Source organism: Gobio gobio, assembly GCF_949357685.1.
Source record: "Gobio gobio genome assembly, chromosome: 18".
Lineage (NCBI taxonomy): Eukaryota > Metazoa > Chordata > Actinopteri > Cypriniformes > Gobionidae > Gobio > Gobio gobio.
In genome coordinates, this window is record NC_137111.1 from 11787455 (window position 1) to 11804138 (window position 16684).

The 16684-nt window shown below is 37.4% G+C and overlaps 1 protein-coding gene across 1 annotated transcript in view; it reads right to left on the minus strand.

The window, feature by feature from the left end:
• Positions 1 to 16684, minus strand: part of micu1 (mitochondrial calcium uptake 1) — a 120799-nt gene that overhangs the window by 76365 nt on the left and 27750 nt on the right. The window contains exon 4 of the mRNA XM_079843565.1: positions 3089 to 3251. Within this exon, the coding sequence (XP_079699691.1) occupies positions 3089 to 3251 (163 nt within the window). The remainder of the gene's footprint in view (positions 1 to 3088; positions 3252 to 16684) is intronic.

Genomic DNA, 16684 nt, shown 5'->3' on the forward strand with positions numbered 1-16684 from the left:
GTAGGCAGCTCCCAAAATGTAACTTTGATTGTGGCATCATAGAAGATGGCGCTGAACCTACCCCCACTAGATGCAAAAAAAAAAAAAAAAAGGCTTCTTAGCGGGTTCCAAGTGATTAAGGGCTTAGGCCGTTCTCTCCAGACACTAGTGGGCACTAGCACAACGCAAGCAATGTATATTTGAGTTCATGAGACATAGGCAAGTCAGTGAGTGAAGGGCATAGATATTTGAAGTAGAATGTAGCCAAGGATTTGCTGAATGACCCTGTCAGTCACTGCTGGTTGATAGGGGTTAAAATTGTAACAACGGTTTAAATTTCACATGACAGCGATAGTTTTCAGTTTTTTTCACTGCTACAATAGGAACATACCAGGTCAAAGACCCATGATTTAGAGTAAGCCCATAGCATAGCCTCAACCCTCAGAGGAACGTCACGGACTCAGATTAGAGCACAGAGGAAGTCAGTCCACGCCACAGACTGGTGGTTATTAGTGCATTTATGACTTTGTCAAGCTTAGAGCTATTTACAGATGCAGAACGAAGCTCAGCATGAAGCGACATGACTGTATGGTGTTTTGCGCTTATACTTGCAAGATAAGAGTTGTGTGCCATTCAACTCCTGAATTTGAAATGTGGCAGTGAGTAGGACGAACGTATAATTATAATTACAGATTTACTATAGTATTGGGCCATTCCAAAACATTCATCTTTCTTTGCTGAAGCAAAACTTTTGTTGATTTAGATCATTGTCATGTGAAAGTTCTCTTTTCAGCTTTCTAGCGGAAACCAGAAGGTTCTGTGCCGAAATCGACTGGGACTTATTCATGATTCCCTTTCACTAAAGCCACAGTTCCAGCTGAAGAACGGCATGATGGCTTTGCCATGGGTGTGGCGTCCTTTTGCTGATGTGCGGTGTTCTTTTTGCATCAAACGTTTTACAATTTTGGCCAAAAAGTTTGATCTTGGTCTCATCAGACCATAACACATTTTTCCGCATGATTGTAGAAGACTGAATATACACTATATTGCCATAGTATTGGGACACCCTCCAAATCATTGAATTCAGGTGTCCAGGTTCCAATCACTTCCATAGCCACAGGTGTATATTATCAAGCACCCAGGCATGCAGACGCTTCTACAAACATATGTGAAAGCAGAGATGGGTACTCGAGTTATGGCGAGTTCAGACTGCACGGTTTTCAAACTCGTCAGATTACTGCTCTTTTCACACTGCATGACTATTTGGTGTAGCATTCAGTTGCTGCGGTGTTCACACTGCACGATGGAACGGTGACAGGAGGATTCACACTGCATGACTGTACAATAGGAAGAATCACTGATAACTCTCTCCGACTTGACTTGGACTCCAGTGATGAAGACTTCAGACTCGACTCGAACTCCAGATGAAAGACTTGTGAACATCTCTGTGTGAAAGAATGGGGGGGGTTATGGTCTGGGGTTGGGCTTGGCCCCTTAGTTCCAGTGAATGGAACTCTTAATGCTTCAGTGTACCAAGACATTTTGGGCAATTTCATGCTCCCCACTTTGTGGGAACAGTTTGGGGATGGATGTTTTTGTAGGCCTCTTGTTAGCCACCTTGACCTTTTCTTCTCTTTTCTCATCAATTTTGGTCGGACGTACTGTTCTTTATAATATCACTGTTGTGCCACACCTTCTCCACTTGTTGATGACTGTCTTCACTGTGTTCCACGGTATATCTAATGCTTTTTTGTAGCCCTCACCTGAGCAATACCTTTCAACAATGAGATCCTGTTGATGCTTCATAAGCTCTTTTTGACCCATGGCTCTATTATTAGCATGCAATCAAGTCAGAAAAATCTTACAAGAACAATTAGAGTTAATCAGATCACTTCAGATGAAGACAGGTGTATGAGCTTGATAATTAGTAAATTCCAAACACAGCCACATACCCAATTAAAAAAGTTATCCTAACACTTATGCAGTCAGGATATTTTATATATTTTTTTATCTCAGAAATGTGTCACTTTGGTTTTCAGTGGCATTGTATAGGTTACTTTTACAATAAAGGTGCAAAGTTCTGATGTGATTTATCTTTGTTTCATTTTCACACCACAAAATCCAGCTTATTTAACAGGGGTGAGTAGACTATACAAGTATAAGTGATATAAAAATCCACTGTAACCTTACTTGACATATTGTTTACAAGCTGTTTTACTGAATTGCCTTATGTCGCACACTGACAATTCATACATCCGACGTTCATGTCAACCCAAAATACTTTGTTTCATATCTGAAGTAACAAAGCATAGAGCTTATTTATATTGTGTGCATGAAACAGCAGTGTTGGGAAGGTTACTTTGGAAAATGTAATAGGTTACAGATTACAAGTTACCCTATTCAAAATGTAAGTAGTGCAACTATTTCAATTACTTTATTAAAGTAATGTAACGGATTACATTTGATTACTTTTCTAAATGTATGATGAATGTTTTCAACTGTTAATCATTTTCAAAGCATCAGAATAGCGTTGTTTTACTAAACAGCATTTAAATGGCAGGAGGCATCGTGCACATCAAAAAGGCAAAGCAACAAAATAATATTATTCAACATATCCTAGCTTTTTACAGAAAATATTCAGATGTAACCACCTTTGTAATCGTTAACATTTTCATAATTAATTTAATTACAAATTTTTTTCTCAGTAACTGTAAAGGATTACAGTTACATTTATTTTGTAATTAAATTACTTAACGCCATTATATGTAACTAGTTATTCCCCAACACTGTGAAACAGACACGGACATCATCAATACGCACCAGCAGAGAACCGCCAATTATGGTCAATGATTTTCTTTGGCCCTCCAAAACTGCTTTGGCTGATATCGAAATTAGTTTTAAGCTTTTAATTTAGTTTTTAGTTTTCATTCCTCAAAATACCTTTGCTAATTAATAATAAAATATTCTCTGTTGTTTGACTGTTTAATCTCTTTTCAATTCTGTAAATTCTTCTTCCAGTCATTCCAATTCAACATCCTGTCTGATGTGGCCAATTGCAATATCCAATTCTGAATTTTGCCCAACACTGGTCAAGAAAGACTGAACTCACTCTCTGGCTGCTTCTCATTGGGTGTGATGGAACGCACGAAGTCCTGTGGCGTCATGTACACCTCTGCGTCTCCGTGCTCACTTATGATCTTCAGGGTGGCAAAGTAGCGAAATATCTTGTCTGGGGTGGAGTAAGCTCTGATCCGGTTCTCATACTCCATCACCTATATCACACACACAGAAACACACACTTACAGTCAAAATCAATTCTGGGAAGTAAGTCTACTGAATAAACTATTTTTTTTAATTATGTAGTTTTTACAGTTACATGCCATTTTATCCAAGTAGCTTTATAGAGAAACCCAAATTGCCATTTTATGACACTCTATTGTTGTGCCGTGTTTACCCTCCGAATAGTTCCACTCTCTCTCAATAACATTGGAATGATTCATAATAATGAATACATTTTCATCAATATTAATTTAATTGGCACAAAAGTACTTGGATTGCATTTTTAATTCTTTCAAAACACAAATTCATTCGGGGAAGAAACACCACTCTGTGTTGTTTAGAGATGCACAACAGTCCTGCTGTGGCTTTGTTTAGAACTATTTTTGTTGTCGAGATGAAGCAAAAACAGACAACATTGTGTCTAAAATTTACATTTTACATTCACATTTGCAATCGATATTTGGGCAAACAGCATTCTTGCTCATGTGATATTGCTTAGCTATAAATAAATAAAAAAAACAAGAAAACTACTTCGGGGGCATTTTTATAAATTTTGGTGGCGTCTTGTCCTCAAGAGTTAAAGCCCCAAGGACAACCTGTCACTCACGAGATCACAGCAATAGCAAACCACAACGATCCAACGAACCAATCAAAATCAAGTCCCGCTGTACATTTTTTTCGTGTTTACGTCACATTAGAGAAGAAAAGGCTATTTTTTAGGCACTTTTCATTTCATGTCGACTTTAATAGCCAAATTGAGTCAGTGGGGTAGGAAAGGAAGGGCTGAAAAATAAAAGAAAAATTTGTGACGAGTCAATTTAAGATAAATAAGAATTTAAAATAAAAAAAAAAGCTGTAAAGTGTACTATAAGTACTTCCGCATTACTCCAATTTATAAATCAGGTGATATTCTTTATCAAGAAAATTATAGACCTATATCAATAATTTGTGATATTGTTAAAGTATTTGAAAAATAACTTTGAAATCAATAAATATAATATAATTTTTTTTAAATAATATACACCTCTTCAATCTGGATTTAGGCCTAATTATTCAACAACTAGTGCTTTTCTTGATTAACGATGTAGTTAATGATGCAGTTGGTTTTCCTCAAAAATTTTTATTATGGTTTAACTGTTATTTACATGACAGGAAACAATCTGATTTGTTTATTCAAGAATGAGGCGTACCACAGGGCTCAACATTGGGTCGTCTTCTTTTTTCTATTTTCATTAATGATATCCTGTAGTTCTTTCGCACTTTTCCGCTCATCTTTATGCAGACGATACTGTCATTTATACTTCCAAACTTGATTAATAAAGCAAAATCTCATACCATGGTCTTTGGTACAAAGCATATGTTTAAATTAAAATCTAACAATATAACAACAATGTGTAATGATGACACTTGCATAGAGTAATTAAAATTAAATATTTGGGCTTATGGCTGAATCGAGAACTTGCTTATAAATCTAACATTGACTATACTCCATAAGTTTAAATTTGGAACCAGTGTATTGTATCAACTGTATATTCTATAAGGCTATATTGGATAAATACTATAATACTAAAGTGTAATAAAGCATGCTAGATAGATATAGCCTGCCAAGGCAGGTCATTTACATAACTAAATCTAACCCTCTGATCATTATAATAACCTCTCATTATGGCTGTCATATCAGCAACAATGGTAAAAACAGCAGACAGTTCTGTTTTGATTTATGAGTCAAAAGCAGCCTAAAAGTTATTAATAGCCTGAAGCAATATGGCATATATAACTGAAAATTCATCCATTGCAGGTTGGCTATTAAACAAAGTAAAACTCAACGTCATTTATAATGTGTATGAAAATGTCCAGTTTATTCATCTGAAAAATTTAGACTACAGCTGTCAATTTACAGCGTTACATCATGTGATCGTTCACCTTGAGCAGATTGACAAACGTAATTGAATGGATTGCTGTGGACTGTGCGCTTATTTTCAATGATATGAAACAAACAGTATATTTACCTCTAATGGCACTTTTTCCTGATGTCTATTAAATGTTTTTTTTTTGGCCTCAATAATGTGATATTCTAATTGTTTTAATTTGGGGATATTTATTCAGCATATTATGTAATTCATTTCATTAAAATGTTTAATTGATTGACAGCCATTAATGGAGACAAATTAATCATTAAATTAGAAACATTACTGCAGTTTGATCATCAAAATGAGCAGTAATAGAGGTCAGTTTCATCATTCTCATCCAGCCTTTGTTGATGTGTCCTTTTCCTCTATCTGGCCGTCTTTAGCAAGTCCCTATTTTGTGAGTGACTCATTATGCAGCCTACTGTATGCTAATTAACGCAATTTATAAGCTAATTGTGTGTCAGTTTGCATGCCGCTATTAGACAAGAGAAGTGATTGTAATTGCAAGATGAAATGACGATTTGCCGTTTAGGATAATGCCTGAATGCATGCCGTACAGAGAGTGATGCTTGTAATGTGAAACTGTATTTGTCAATCAAACACTGAGTTTCTAAAGGTCACTGTACACCACAGCTTTTTTTTGTGCCAGATCATGGACCTACTTGGTCATTGCATTGCATTTCATTGTGTCTAGTTATTTCAAGATTTTGCACCATGTTAAAAAATTTCACATATATAATGCCATGTCAAGCTAAAAATATCACAATGTAAAGTTCTATAAGAGACATTCAGAGACCTTTGCCTTCTGCGCTCCATTTTGCTGTGAACGCACTCCAATTCTAAAGGTTGAGCACTGTTGACTTTCTTATTTCTGTGAATTTTTTTTTATTTTGAAATATATTTGGGGTTTTTGTTTGGTTTTTTTCACATAATGTAAGTCAAAGGGGTCCAGAGGTGTCAGGAAAGTGTCCTGACTTTCATTACATGGACAAAAATAGTACAAACACCCCCCCCCCAAAAAAAAATTGTTATGTATTCCGCAGAAGAAAGTCAAACAGATTTGGAATGGCATACCGGCCAATTTTATTTTATTCTTTTTTTTCTTTCAACTTTTCAAATTTGACTTGTGTATTCAGAGATTCGATTCATTTGGCTTACAGATTTTGCACACTATATAGTAGGGAGGTACATATTAAACGGTCATGAACTGGCTTTTTAATAAAATGTATCCTGTTGTCTGACTTCAACTTATGACGTTCACGTGGTAATAGGCTATTTTCTACCCTGGTTTTGAGCCTCTCTCATGGAACGCTCGGTTTTTATGAGTTTTATTACGCTGGGTTTTCTATGATTGGATAAGCGTTGCATATTATAATGAGCTTCTGCTTCCCCGTGAGTACATGTGAGGAATTGTTTTGAAAGCGTGTGAGAAAACAGATTCGTCTCACAGGGCTCGCAAAATATCTTTATCAAACAGTCACAATGATTTCTCTCTCATCCACCCGCAATTAATTGGAATGTTATTTTGTATTACTTGCCCCGCCCAATCAGTGGATATAACCGCTGTGGGATTACACATTTTAGAAAGTACATTGCATTTAGCATTTTAGGTAAAATGGTGATATCAGATGAATTAGTCTGCTATGCAAATCTTCCAGACCTGTTTTACTGATTTCAGAGGCTCTAGCAAGAGTCTCCTTTCCTGCCAGACCTGTTTTCTCTATTGTGTTTTAAATGAGTCAGATCACTGAGATCCCACCTTTCGGAGCCCAGACGTTGCCCCTTTTGTCTTTAATGGCTCTTGAAATTGGAGTTCCTAGCCAGTATCAGCATGCGAATAGTTATGCTGATTCAATGGGACTGGTAGGGATTTCATAGTAGGGTGTGTCCTTTTTACCTATACAACATTTGCATTGTATTGTTCAGAGTGTCTCCTCCTCTGCTGTATAACCCCTCCCCCTGAAATGTAGATCAATTGCATTATCTTGTACTGTTAAATCAGACTGTTTTCGGACGACCTGCAGCACAGAGAGTTCTCATTAAAAGAATCACTTCTGTTTTGATCCCGACGTCTCCTGGTCTCTACTTCAAGAAACAACAGAAGTTCACAACACCGCAAATAGAGTTGTTCCGATTCCGATACTAGTATCGGAAAGATCACCGATACCACAACAAATTCTGGCATTGGTGTCGGCGAGTATTTGAACCCATGTACCCATCTGATACCATTTTCTTAAACAAGACCTAGTTATTATGACCGCTAGCTCTGCCAAACCCAAATCCGTGGTGAAATGAGGGTGAGCTGGAAATTCATTAAAAATAAAGTTCATCCATGCATTCATAATATTGGAATCCGAATGAAGCTTATGTGGCATGTTTATTGCTTGGAAGTTCGATCTGGTTTAGCTTCACGTAGGCCTATGTTATTTATCTATAACATGCACAAATCGGCGGGCAGGGCTACAGAATCAGGCGTTCGTCGCCTTCTGTTAAGGCAGTGTTTCACCACACTCTGACGTCACAGGGAGGCACATTCCCAGATCAAGTGTTTGCTGAGCCAGTTGGTCAATAAAAGCTTTTCTTTGACTAACAAGGAAGTTTTCAGCTCTGAAACTTACAAGATATTCTTATATTACCATGACCTTTTATAAATCAAAAGTTGATTTCTCAATTCATGACCCCTTTAAGATTTGCTCTTAATTTAATTAGACATGCACCGAATTGTCATGACAACTGCAAAGTAACTGTGATTTACAAACTAAACTTTCCTGTTGCTGCTTTGCAAATATTAAAGGGTTAGTTCACCCAAAAATGAAATGTAACTTATTATTCACCCTCATGCCGTTCCACACCCGTAAGACCTCCGTTCATCTTTGGAACACAAATTAAGATATTTTTGTCGAAATCCGATGTCCCAAATGTAATCCATTAATGTAATAAAAACAAATCTAAATTAGTTCATGTGAGTGCAGTCGTTCAATATTAATATTATAAAGTGACGAGAATATTTTTGGTGCACCAAAATTAACTTATATAGTGGTAACCGATTTCAAAACAATGCATTATGAAGATTTGAACCGTTATGAATCAGCGAGTTGAATCATGATTCAGATAGCGCGTCAAACCGCCAAACTGCTGAAATCACATGACTTTGGCGCTCCGAACCGCTGATTTGATACACTGATTCATAACGGTTCGAATCTTCATGAAGCAGTGTTTTGAAATCGGTTATCACTATACAAGTCGCTATTTCGTTTTTTTTTGGCGCACCAAAAATATTATCGTCGCTTTATAATATTAATATTGAACCACTGTACTCACATGGACCCATTTAAATATGTTTTTCGTATATTAATGGATCTTGAGAGAGGAAATGTTATTGCTGGCTATGCAGGCCTCACTGAGCCATCGGATTTCAACAAAAATATCTTAATTTGGAGGTGTTACGGGTGTGGAACGGCATGAGGGTGAGTAATAAATGACATTATTTTCATTTAATAACCCTTTAATATAATATTTCCTTCAGAATCTTGATACTGAAATATTAAAGCTCACCATTACATAACTCATAAAAAAAATAAAGATAAAAGGCTGCAAACTGATCCAGGCTGAAATTGAGGCAGGCAGGTCAAATGTCTGAAATAATAATAGGAGAATATAGTGCATGCTGCCTTTTTAATGAGAGCAAATGTATACAACGTTCACACGGGTCACTCTTTGCATCACTAACTGCCATCTGCATGACATAGTTCATACAGAAAGAGGCGCGTGTGTGTGTGTGTGTTTGGCTATACTTGTGAGGACCAAATGTCCTCACCTATCTATTGTAACATGACAACCGACTAGCGTGGACATTTTACTAGTCCTGGCACCAATACTGGGCTGGCAGTGATTCCAGCTGACATTGGCACACCAAGACAGGGTAGAGAGAAAGTGTACACACAGACCAAAGCAAGGACGTACCTAGAGGCATACATCACACACACACACATAAAAGACATTTCCCTTGATCTTTTGAGAGCTCACTGTGCTATAAAACACTGTCTGTTTCAAAACCTATGCCTTGCTAAGGAAATAGAATCACATAAGTGATTGCGAACCCTCCACAAAAGAAGCAACACAATACGTCATACAAATAGTATTAAGCGCCAAGCATACAAGTGTTGCCGTTTTAAAACAATTGTTTAAAGGGCACCTATTATGCCCCTTTTTACAATATGTAATATAAGTCTCAGGTGTCCCCAGAGTGTGTCTGTGAAGTTTCAGATCAAAATTCCCAAAAGATCATGTAATATACCATTTTGAAAATGCATATTTTGGGGTTTGAGAAAAATAAGCTGTTTTGTGTGTGTCTCCTCTAAATGCAAATGAGCTGCTGCTACCCACCCCAGAGGGCGGAGCCTTCACAGCTCGTGAACACCAGTGAAGAGCGAATGAAAACTGAAATATGATACATCTGTTTGGCTTTGATTATGATCTCTATGGCGGACACGCTCACGTGACATTGTAGTTCTTCATCATCTGCATGCGTTTTAAAGCCACATCACTCTCAACCTTACAGCCTATGCTCTCAACTTGAGCACACACACCCAACGCATGCACACAGAGAGCTGGATGTCGGTGCATCCGTGAATAGGCTATTAAACTAGACTAATTCTCTTTCATGTGTTCTAGCAAAAAAACTGCCAAATGCACACAAGGTTATGTCAAAAACATACAAAGTTCACATGAAAACAGTTGGTTATGTCGGTGCACGTCAAGGTTATAATCATTAACGAAAACTAGGTGGGAAAAAACATTGTCGTTAACTGAAATAAAAATAAGAACGAGGCATTACAAAAAAACGATAACTAACCAAAACTGTAATGTGTGTTTGGCAAAACTAACTAAAATGAAATAAAAATTACAAGATTAAATGTGCTTATTTTTTGTCTTTGTCAATGTCTTTCATAGAGCAAATAACGTTCAGCGGCATTTCCTTTCCCTGCGTCTCTCACTCACGCGTCTCTCTCACATTCACACGTGTGCGCGCACACACACACACACACACACAGCCCCTCCCCTCCGTGCACACCGCGTCCCCATGAGAACGAGTGTTCGACGTTGAAAGCAAGTTTGTGAAAGTGGTCAAAAAGTTTGTAAGTGTTAATGTCAACCGAGAAGCGATTGCTACTTTAGAAAGTTAACTAGTCGCAAGTTTGAGGTAAAATGCACTTGGGTTGTCAATGTCAAAACACTATATAAACTGTGATTCAAATATGAAATAATGTTAAGTCATTTGTTTACTCTCACACTGAATGTTTGCTGCTTCAATCCAGATGAGTAGGCCATTGTATAGGGTACATTTAGTATAGGGAGTGAAAATTGTACAGCTGTGGTATTTGTATAGGTTTAGCTCAATTTAGGTTTAGGTTTAGCTATACATTTGTATTTTAGCTCAAAAATGGGTTGAATACATGCGGTTCATGTATGTCTTCTTTAGTCTGTTGGCTCTTTAGGTTTTTTACTGGCACACGTCACTTACACATTTTGCACTTACTGCGGAATGTTGAGACTGTTTACATATTTGTGCCCATATGTACATTTTATGTACTGGTTTTATTTTTGAATGAATATTTTCTAAAATTGTATGATGTTTTTGTTGAGTTATTATTACACAATACTTGCCCCTGACAAATAACCCAAAATACAAAAAAAGACTAAAACTAACACTAAAACTAAACTAAAACTAAGCATTTTCAAAAAAATAATAACTAAACTAGCCAACCCACTTTAAAAACTAATTAAAACTAAACTGAATTTGAAAACAAAAAGTCAAAACGAAATAAAAATAAAAACTAATGAAAAATGCAAAACTATAATAACCTTGGTGCACGTATGCAGATAGTACAGAAATCCCATGTGACGTGTGTGTGTATATTAGATCTGTGTACTAAAGTGAAAGCAGTGTAATATACAGTACCTACTGCTGTTTCTGCTGTTAATATGAATCAAACAACAAAAGATAAACAGAAAATCACTCACTGCTCTTGACTGAATGAACGTTAGTAGCTTTATTAAGAACACATTTCTTACTTGAATGCTGCTGTTAAATGCTCTGGCAAGGAGATAAACATGGCGGACTGTGTACAGCTCTCTGAGGGCGGGTCTTTGCTAATAGGGCAGTGTACATCAACACTAGTGGGCGGGGCCTGTGAAATGTGATGTCACTTTGCCAGGAATCTGCAAACGGCTTGTTCTGAGACACTGCTTATGATTTATGGGGATTAAAAAAAGGATTGGGTGGATTTTTACCATTATAGGGTGGTTGTGTGCGCACACTGCCAAGACACATTTATGTTCAAAGTGAATTTTGCATAATAGGTGCCATTTAAAACAAGGTATCTTCACACTGCGAGCCTTACTGCTCAATTCCGATTTATTGCTCAGGTCTGTATAGCTGTTCTCATTGTTGCTTTAAATGTGGCCAATTTCACTGAAATACATATGAGTTCTGACACATCACTGACTAACTTTCGCAATGGTCTTGATAACGTAGGGTGTGTAAAATCTTTGAAGTGATCCCCATGAGCGCAGAATTGTAACGAATTTTGATCTAGAGTGACGTAAAAGTCGTATGAATTCCGATATGACTTATCAGACTCAAGTCGAATTGACATCTGAAACATCTGACCTGTAATGGATTTAGCACCACATATGGAAGTGGAACAAATCGGAAATTGAAAAGATGTGGTTTGTCATGTTCACACGGTCACGAGAAAAAACAGATCTGAGTCACATGTGAAATTGGATTTGGGCCACATGTACCTGCGGTCTGAACATAGCCTTAGGAGCAGAAATATGAAGGCTGTAGGGATAGTATTGCTAAACAGAAGTAGAACTAACAATTAGGCCTGTCGCAATAGACAATAAATCAATTAACCACACAATAAAAAAAATTAGCTCGATAATTTTTCAGCGTCCGTTTTTATATCCATTTTTGCCGAGCGTTACATATATGATCACTCTCTTATACATGTAAATGCTTCTAAGCGCGACAAGACCACAAGAGAATGCGCTGTATGTCAATGTCCTGTCTGTGTGGTTGCGTCTCATGTCAGCTAATCGAGGGACACTCTGACACACACACACACTCGACGCACAGACAGACTCGCGTCAGACTCCTGCTCACATCGAGTTCTCTTTTGCTCTTGAACAAACAATAACAACACAGAGAATTTTGAGTATTCTCATATTAGGAGTCTTAAATTAGTTAAATAACGTCTTAAATGAACTTAAAGAGTTGTGAGGAAATGAGATGCGCGGGACAGCGAGTCTGACCCGCGTCATGTTCGTCAGCGGCTGTTCTTAAAGTGACAGGAGCACTGATGATGCCTGTCATTAATATTCATCAAAGAACAACGGGAAGAGAGAAAATTTTAGCTTTAATGATGATTCATCTACATTTAATTGATTATTTATGCAGTTAAGAAAGGTGTTTGATAACTATTACATTTCTGTATATGTCTAACAGGGAAGGCACAGGTAAATATAACATTTATTATAATGGGGTTATGTAAAGATTGTTTTAAGCACTTAAATCAAAAGTTTTTTTAAAAACTTTTTGAAGCATCAAAGTGGTAGTTGTGTAACTGTCAATGGAGGGACCGAAAGCTCTTGGATTTCATCAAAAAGATCTTCCTTTGTGCTCCGAAGATGAACGAAAGTCTGTTTGGAACGACATGAGGGCGAGTAATTAAATGATAGAATTTTCGTTTATAGGTGAACCATCCCTTTAACATAATGTGATACAAATGGCAAAATGCATGCATTTGAATGCATTAATCCTCCATTATTATTTTTCAGTGGGCTGCTGGGAGCCACGATTCAAAACGTAACAGGACAATGGAAAATATCTATTATAGAAAACATCAATACAGCTGAAGATTAAAGTTTATCTCAAACAAAGCATCTCACTAGAGAAGACTTTAAATCTGTGCAGAATGTTAAGTGACATCCATTATCAGCAAAATCAAGAAATCCGGACTAAATGGATCGATACTCATTCGGAAAGAAATGTTTTTTACTTTTAAACTAATTCAAACAAGATGGTACTTTTGTATTTTGGGACAAGGTTGGCAGAGGGCACAGGGATGAGATAGAATGATTGGCACCCATCAAAAAGCATTTACTTATTAGTTTCTTCTTATAATATTCCAATTTCAGAGTGCTTTAAGAAGACTACCAATATGACACTTTAAAATGACTTTGAGTTTGATGGGGACACTTAAAATAACACAAAAGTCTGGAAACACACTAAAAAAACAACCCAAAGCGCGTGTTAAAAAAATAAACATTTGTCCTCCTTTATAAAATACTATTATTACAAATTGTTTTATTAGGGGTGGGCAGTTTGAACAAAACATTTGTCCTCCTTTATAAAATACTATTATTACAAATTGTTTTATTAGGGGTGGGCAGTTTGAACAAAATGTTAGCATTAAGGTATTTATGTTGCAAAGATAAAAAATAATCCATACATTTTTCTACAAGTGGTCATCCTTGTACATGTAGAAAGTACAAAGCCACAGTATGTAAGTTTGGCCACTCATTTTTTTCGCTTATTTAAAACAATAACAAAGGAATAGCTTGATGGCGTTGTGAGTGTGGAATCATGGGAAGTGTCATCTTCACCTCCACAGCTGATGGAAAGCAATCCGATGGGACTCAGAAAACATGTTCATAAATGAGCTAATGAATTAAAGGAACAAGTATAATAAAAATACCAACGTAAAATGTTCCAGGCTCTCGGCCCTGCCCTCCTTCATCCCACAAGTAACATTAACAAAATTTTAAAGGAACATGCCGACTTTTTGGGATTTTAACTTATTCACCGTATCCCCCAGAGTTAGATAAGTCCATACATACCATTCTCCTCTCCGTGTGTGCCACAACACTGTCTGCCGCTCCCACCGCTAACCTAGCTTAGCACAAAGACTGGAGGTAAATGGCTCCAGCTAGCCTACTGCTCAATAAGTGACTAAATAACGCCAACATTTTCCTATTTACATGTTGTGATGTGTATAGTTATATTGTGTACTAAGACCGACGGAAAATGAAAAGTTGCGACTTTCTAGACTGTAGACTTTCTAGAAGTCATTTTTGACCCCAAGGTCCTGAGTGTGACTATTTTTTTTAATACCACTTAAGGCCTGTACACACCAGGACGAATATCGCGCGCGCTTATCGCCAGCGTTTTTCGTGACGTTTTTCGTGACGTTTTTCGTGACGTTTTTCGGCGCGTCTTGAGTGTTCACACCCAAGCAATTTTCACTGGCAATGCACCGAGTGAACATGCACATTCAGTAGATAGCACTCCCGGTACACAAGGTGGTGCTGCTGCACTTTACGCTTCTGACACTCGCTTGTCACACAGAAGGAGAAGAGAGACAGTATTTACGTGCTTGCCAAAACCCATTAGACAGATTATGTCTATGGCCAAAACCATTCACACACTTTTTGCTAACTGGCAAGCAGCATTAGCTGTTCATCTTCTTCTTTGTCTACTTACTACTTCTTCGTCATATCAATGCGTGCTCGGCAAGACCGTTTTGTCCTTGAGCGCCACCAAGTCGTGTTTTACTGTCACTTCAGCAGCTCCAGGCACGTGAACAAAAGCGACGATCTCATTGGTCGGCCAGTTTTTAACGCGCCGCGTCAAAATAAAAAAACTAACCAGAAAATCCAGAAATCACAATGTATGATTTTTTAACTATTTATTTGTATGATACAGCTGCAAATAAGTATTTGAACCAGGGCTTAAAAACGAAAAAAAATATCAATCGGTTCACTCCGAGCAGAATCGATATTATAGCGTTTCCGTTTTTGCGTTCCTCAATAAACATTACTGTTCCGAAAACGGTTTGATATGAAAAAATACTCGTTAATAACGTTATTTTAATTTAGCCTATACTTTAAACAAATATGTATAAATAGTGTATAAAAACTTATTTTTACTCAATAATAATAATATAACGCATGGTAATTAAACTTGAATATTTATTTCATAACATTTTTAAAACCAGAAATACATGCATTAATTACAAAGCATAAACAGCGGACCTGTTTTAATGGAGCGTTAGACAATCGAAAGTGGTCTCTTATGCCGAATTATTTTCAGAAGAGTGATAACATTCTTTGTACATAACTTTTTTTCAACACGATTTGTTTTAAAAATTGCATGAATAAAGAATAAATAAACTGGATAACCATTGCTCTTTTAATGCACCGTCAACTGCTAATTTCAAAGCAAACACTGCGCAACACTGCATCACATAATCAAATTCAGTCGGCTGATAAAGCTTGATCATTTAATGCAATATAACATACCATTTAATACGAAGCATCAACCGTCTATATAGAAAACATTGACCTGTCCTGTATTGTAGCCTGCTTGGACAGGCTTAAACAAAATCCATAAACTAGCCTAAATCAGTCTATTTGAGCTTAAAGTCCGTACTGCTTATTTAAACGTTCGAAAAGAATGTCCTCCAATACCTGCGCTTTCATTGTAGACCTCAGTAGGGAAAGAAATGTACTTGAGGCATGAAAATGCGCGCTCATACTGCGTAACCGGTAGATTCATAGATGATGGTGCGCGGGCATTTCACTCACGCTTGATCCGTCAACGTCACATGCTGTAGCTACTCTATTCATGATTGGTCACTGCCAAATTAAAATATTAAAGAGAACGATAAAATAACGTTATTAACCGGTTAATGGTCATTTCAAATTTACGTTTCTGTTCAGAACGATTCAAATTGATTTTGATTTCGTTTCCGTTTTTGTTCCTCTTAAAATTTCGTTCGTTTCCGGTTTTCGTTTTCGTTCCTTGAACCGGTTCAGAGCCCTGATTTGAACACCTGAGAAAATCAATGTTAATATTTGGTACAGTAGCCTTTGTTTGCAATTACAGAGGTCAAACGTTTCCTGTAGTTTTTCACCAGGTTTGCACACACTGCAGGAGGGATTTTGGCCCACTCCTCCACACAGATCTTCTCTAGATCAGTCAGGTTTCTGGCCAGTCGCTGAGAAACACAGAGTTTGAGCTCCTTCCAAAGATTCTCTATTGGGTTTAGGTCTGGAGACTGGCTAGGCCACGCCAGAACCGTGATATGCTTCTTACAGAGCCACTCCTTGGTTATCCTGGCTGTGTGCTTCGGGTCATTGTCATGTTGGTAGACCCAGCCTCGACCCATCTTCAATGCTCTAACTGAGGGAAGGAGGTTGTTCCCCAAAATCTCGAATTGCATGGCCCCGGTCATCCTCTCCTAATACAGTGCAGTCGACCTGTCCCATGTGCAGAAAAACACCCCCAAAGCATGATGCTACCACCCCCATACTTCACAGTAGGGATGGTGTTCTTGGGATGGTACTCATCATTCTTCTTCCTCCAAACACGTTTAGTGGAATTATGACCAAAAAGTTCTATTTTGGTCTCATCTGACCACATGACTTTCTCCCATGACTCCTCTGGA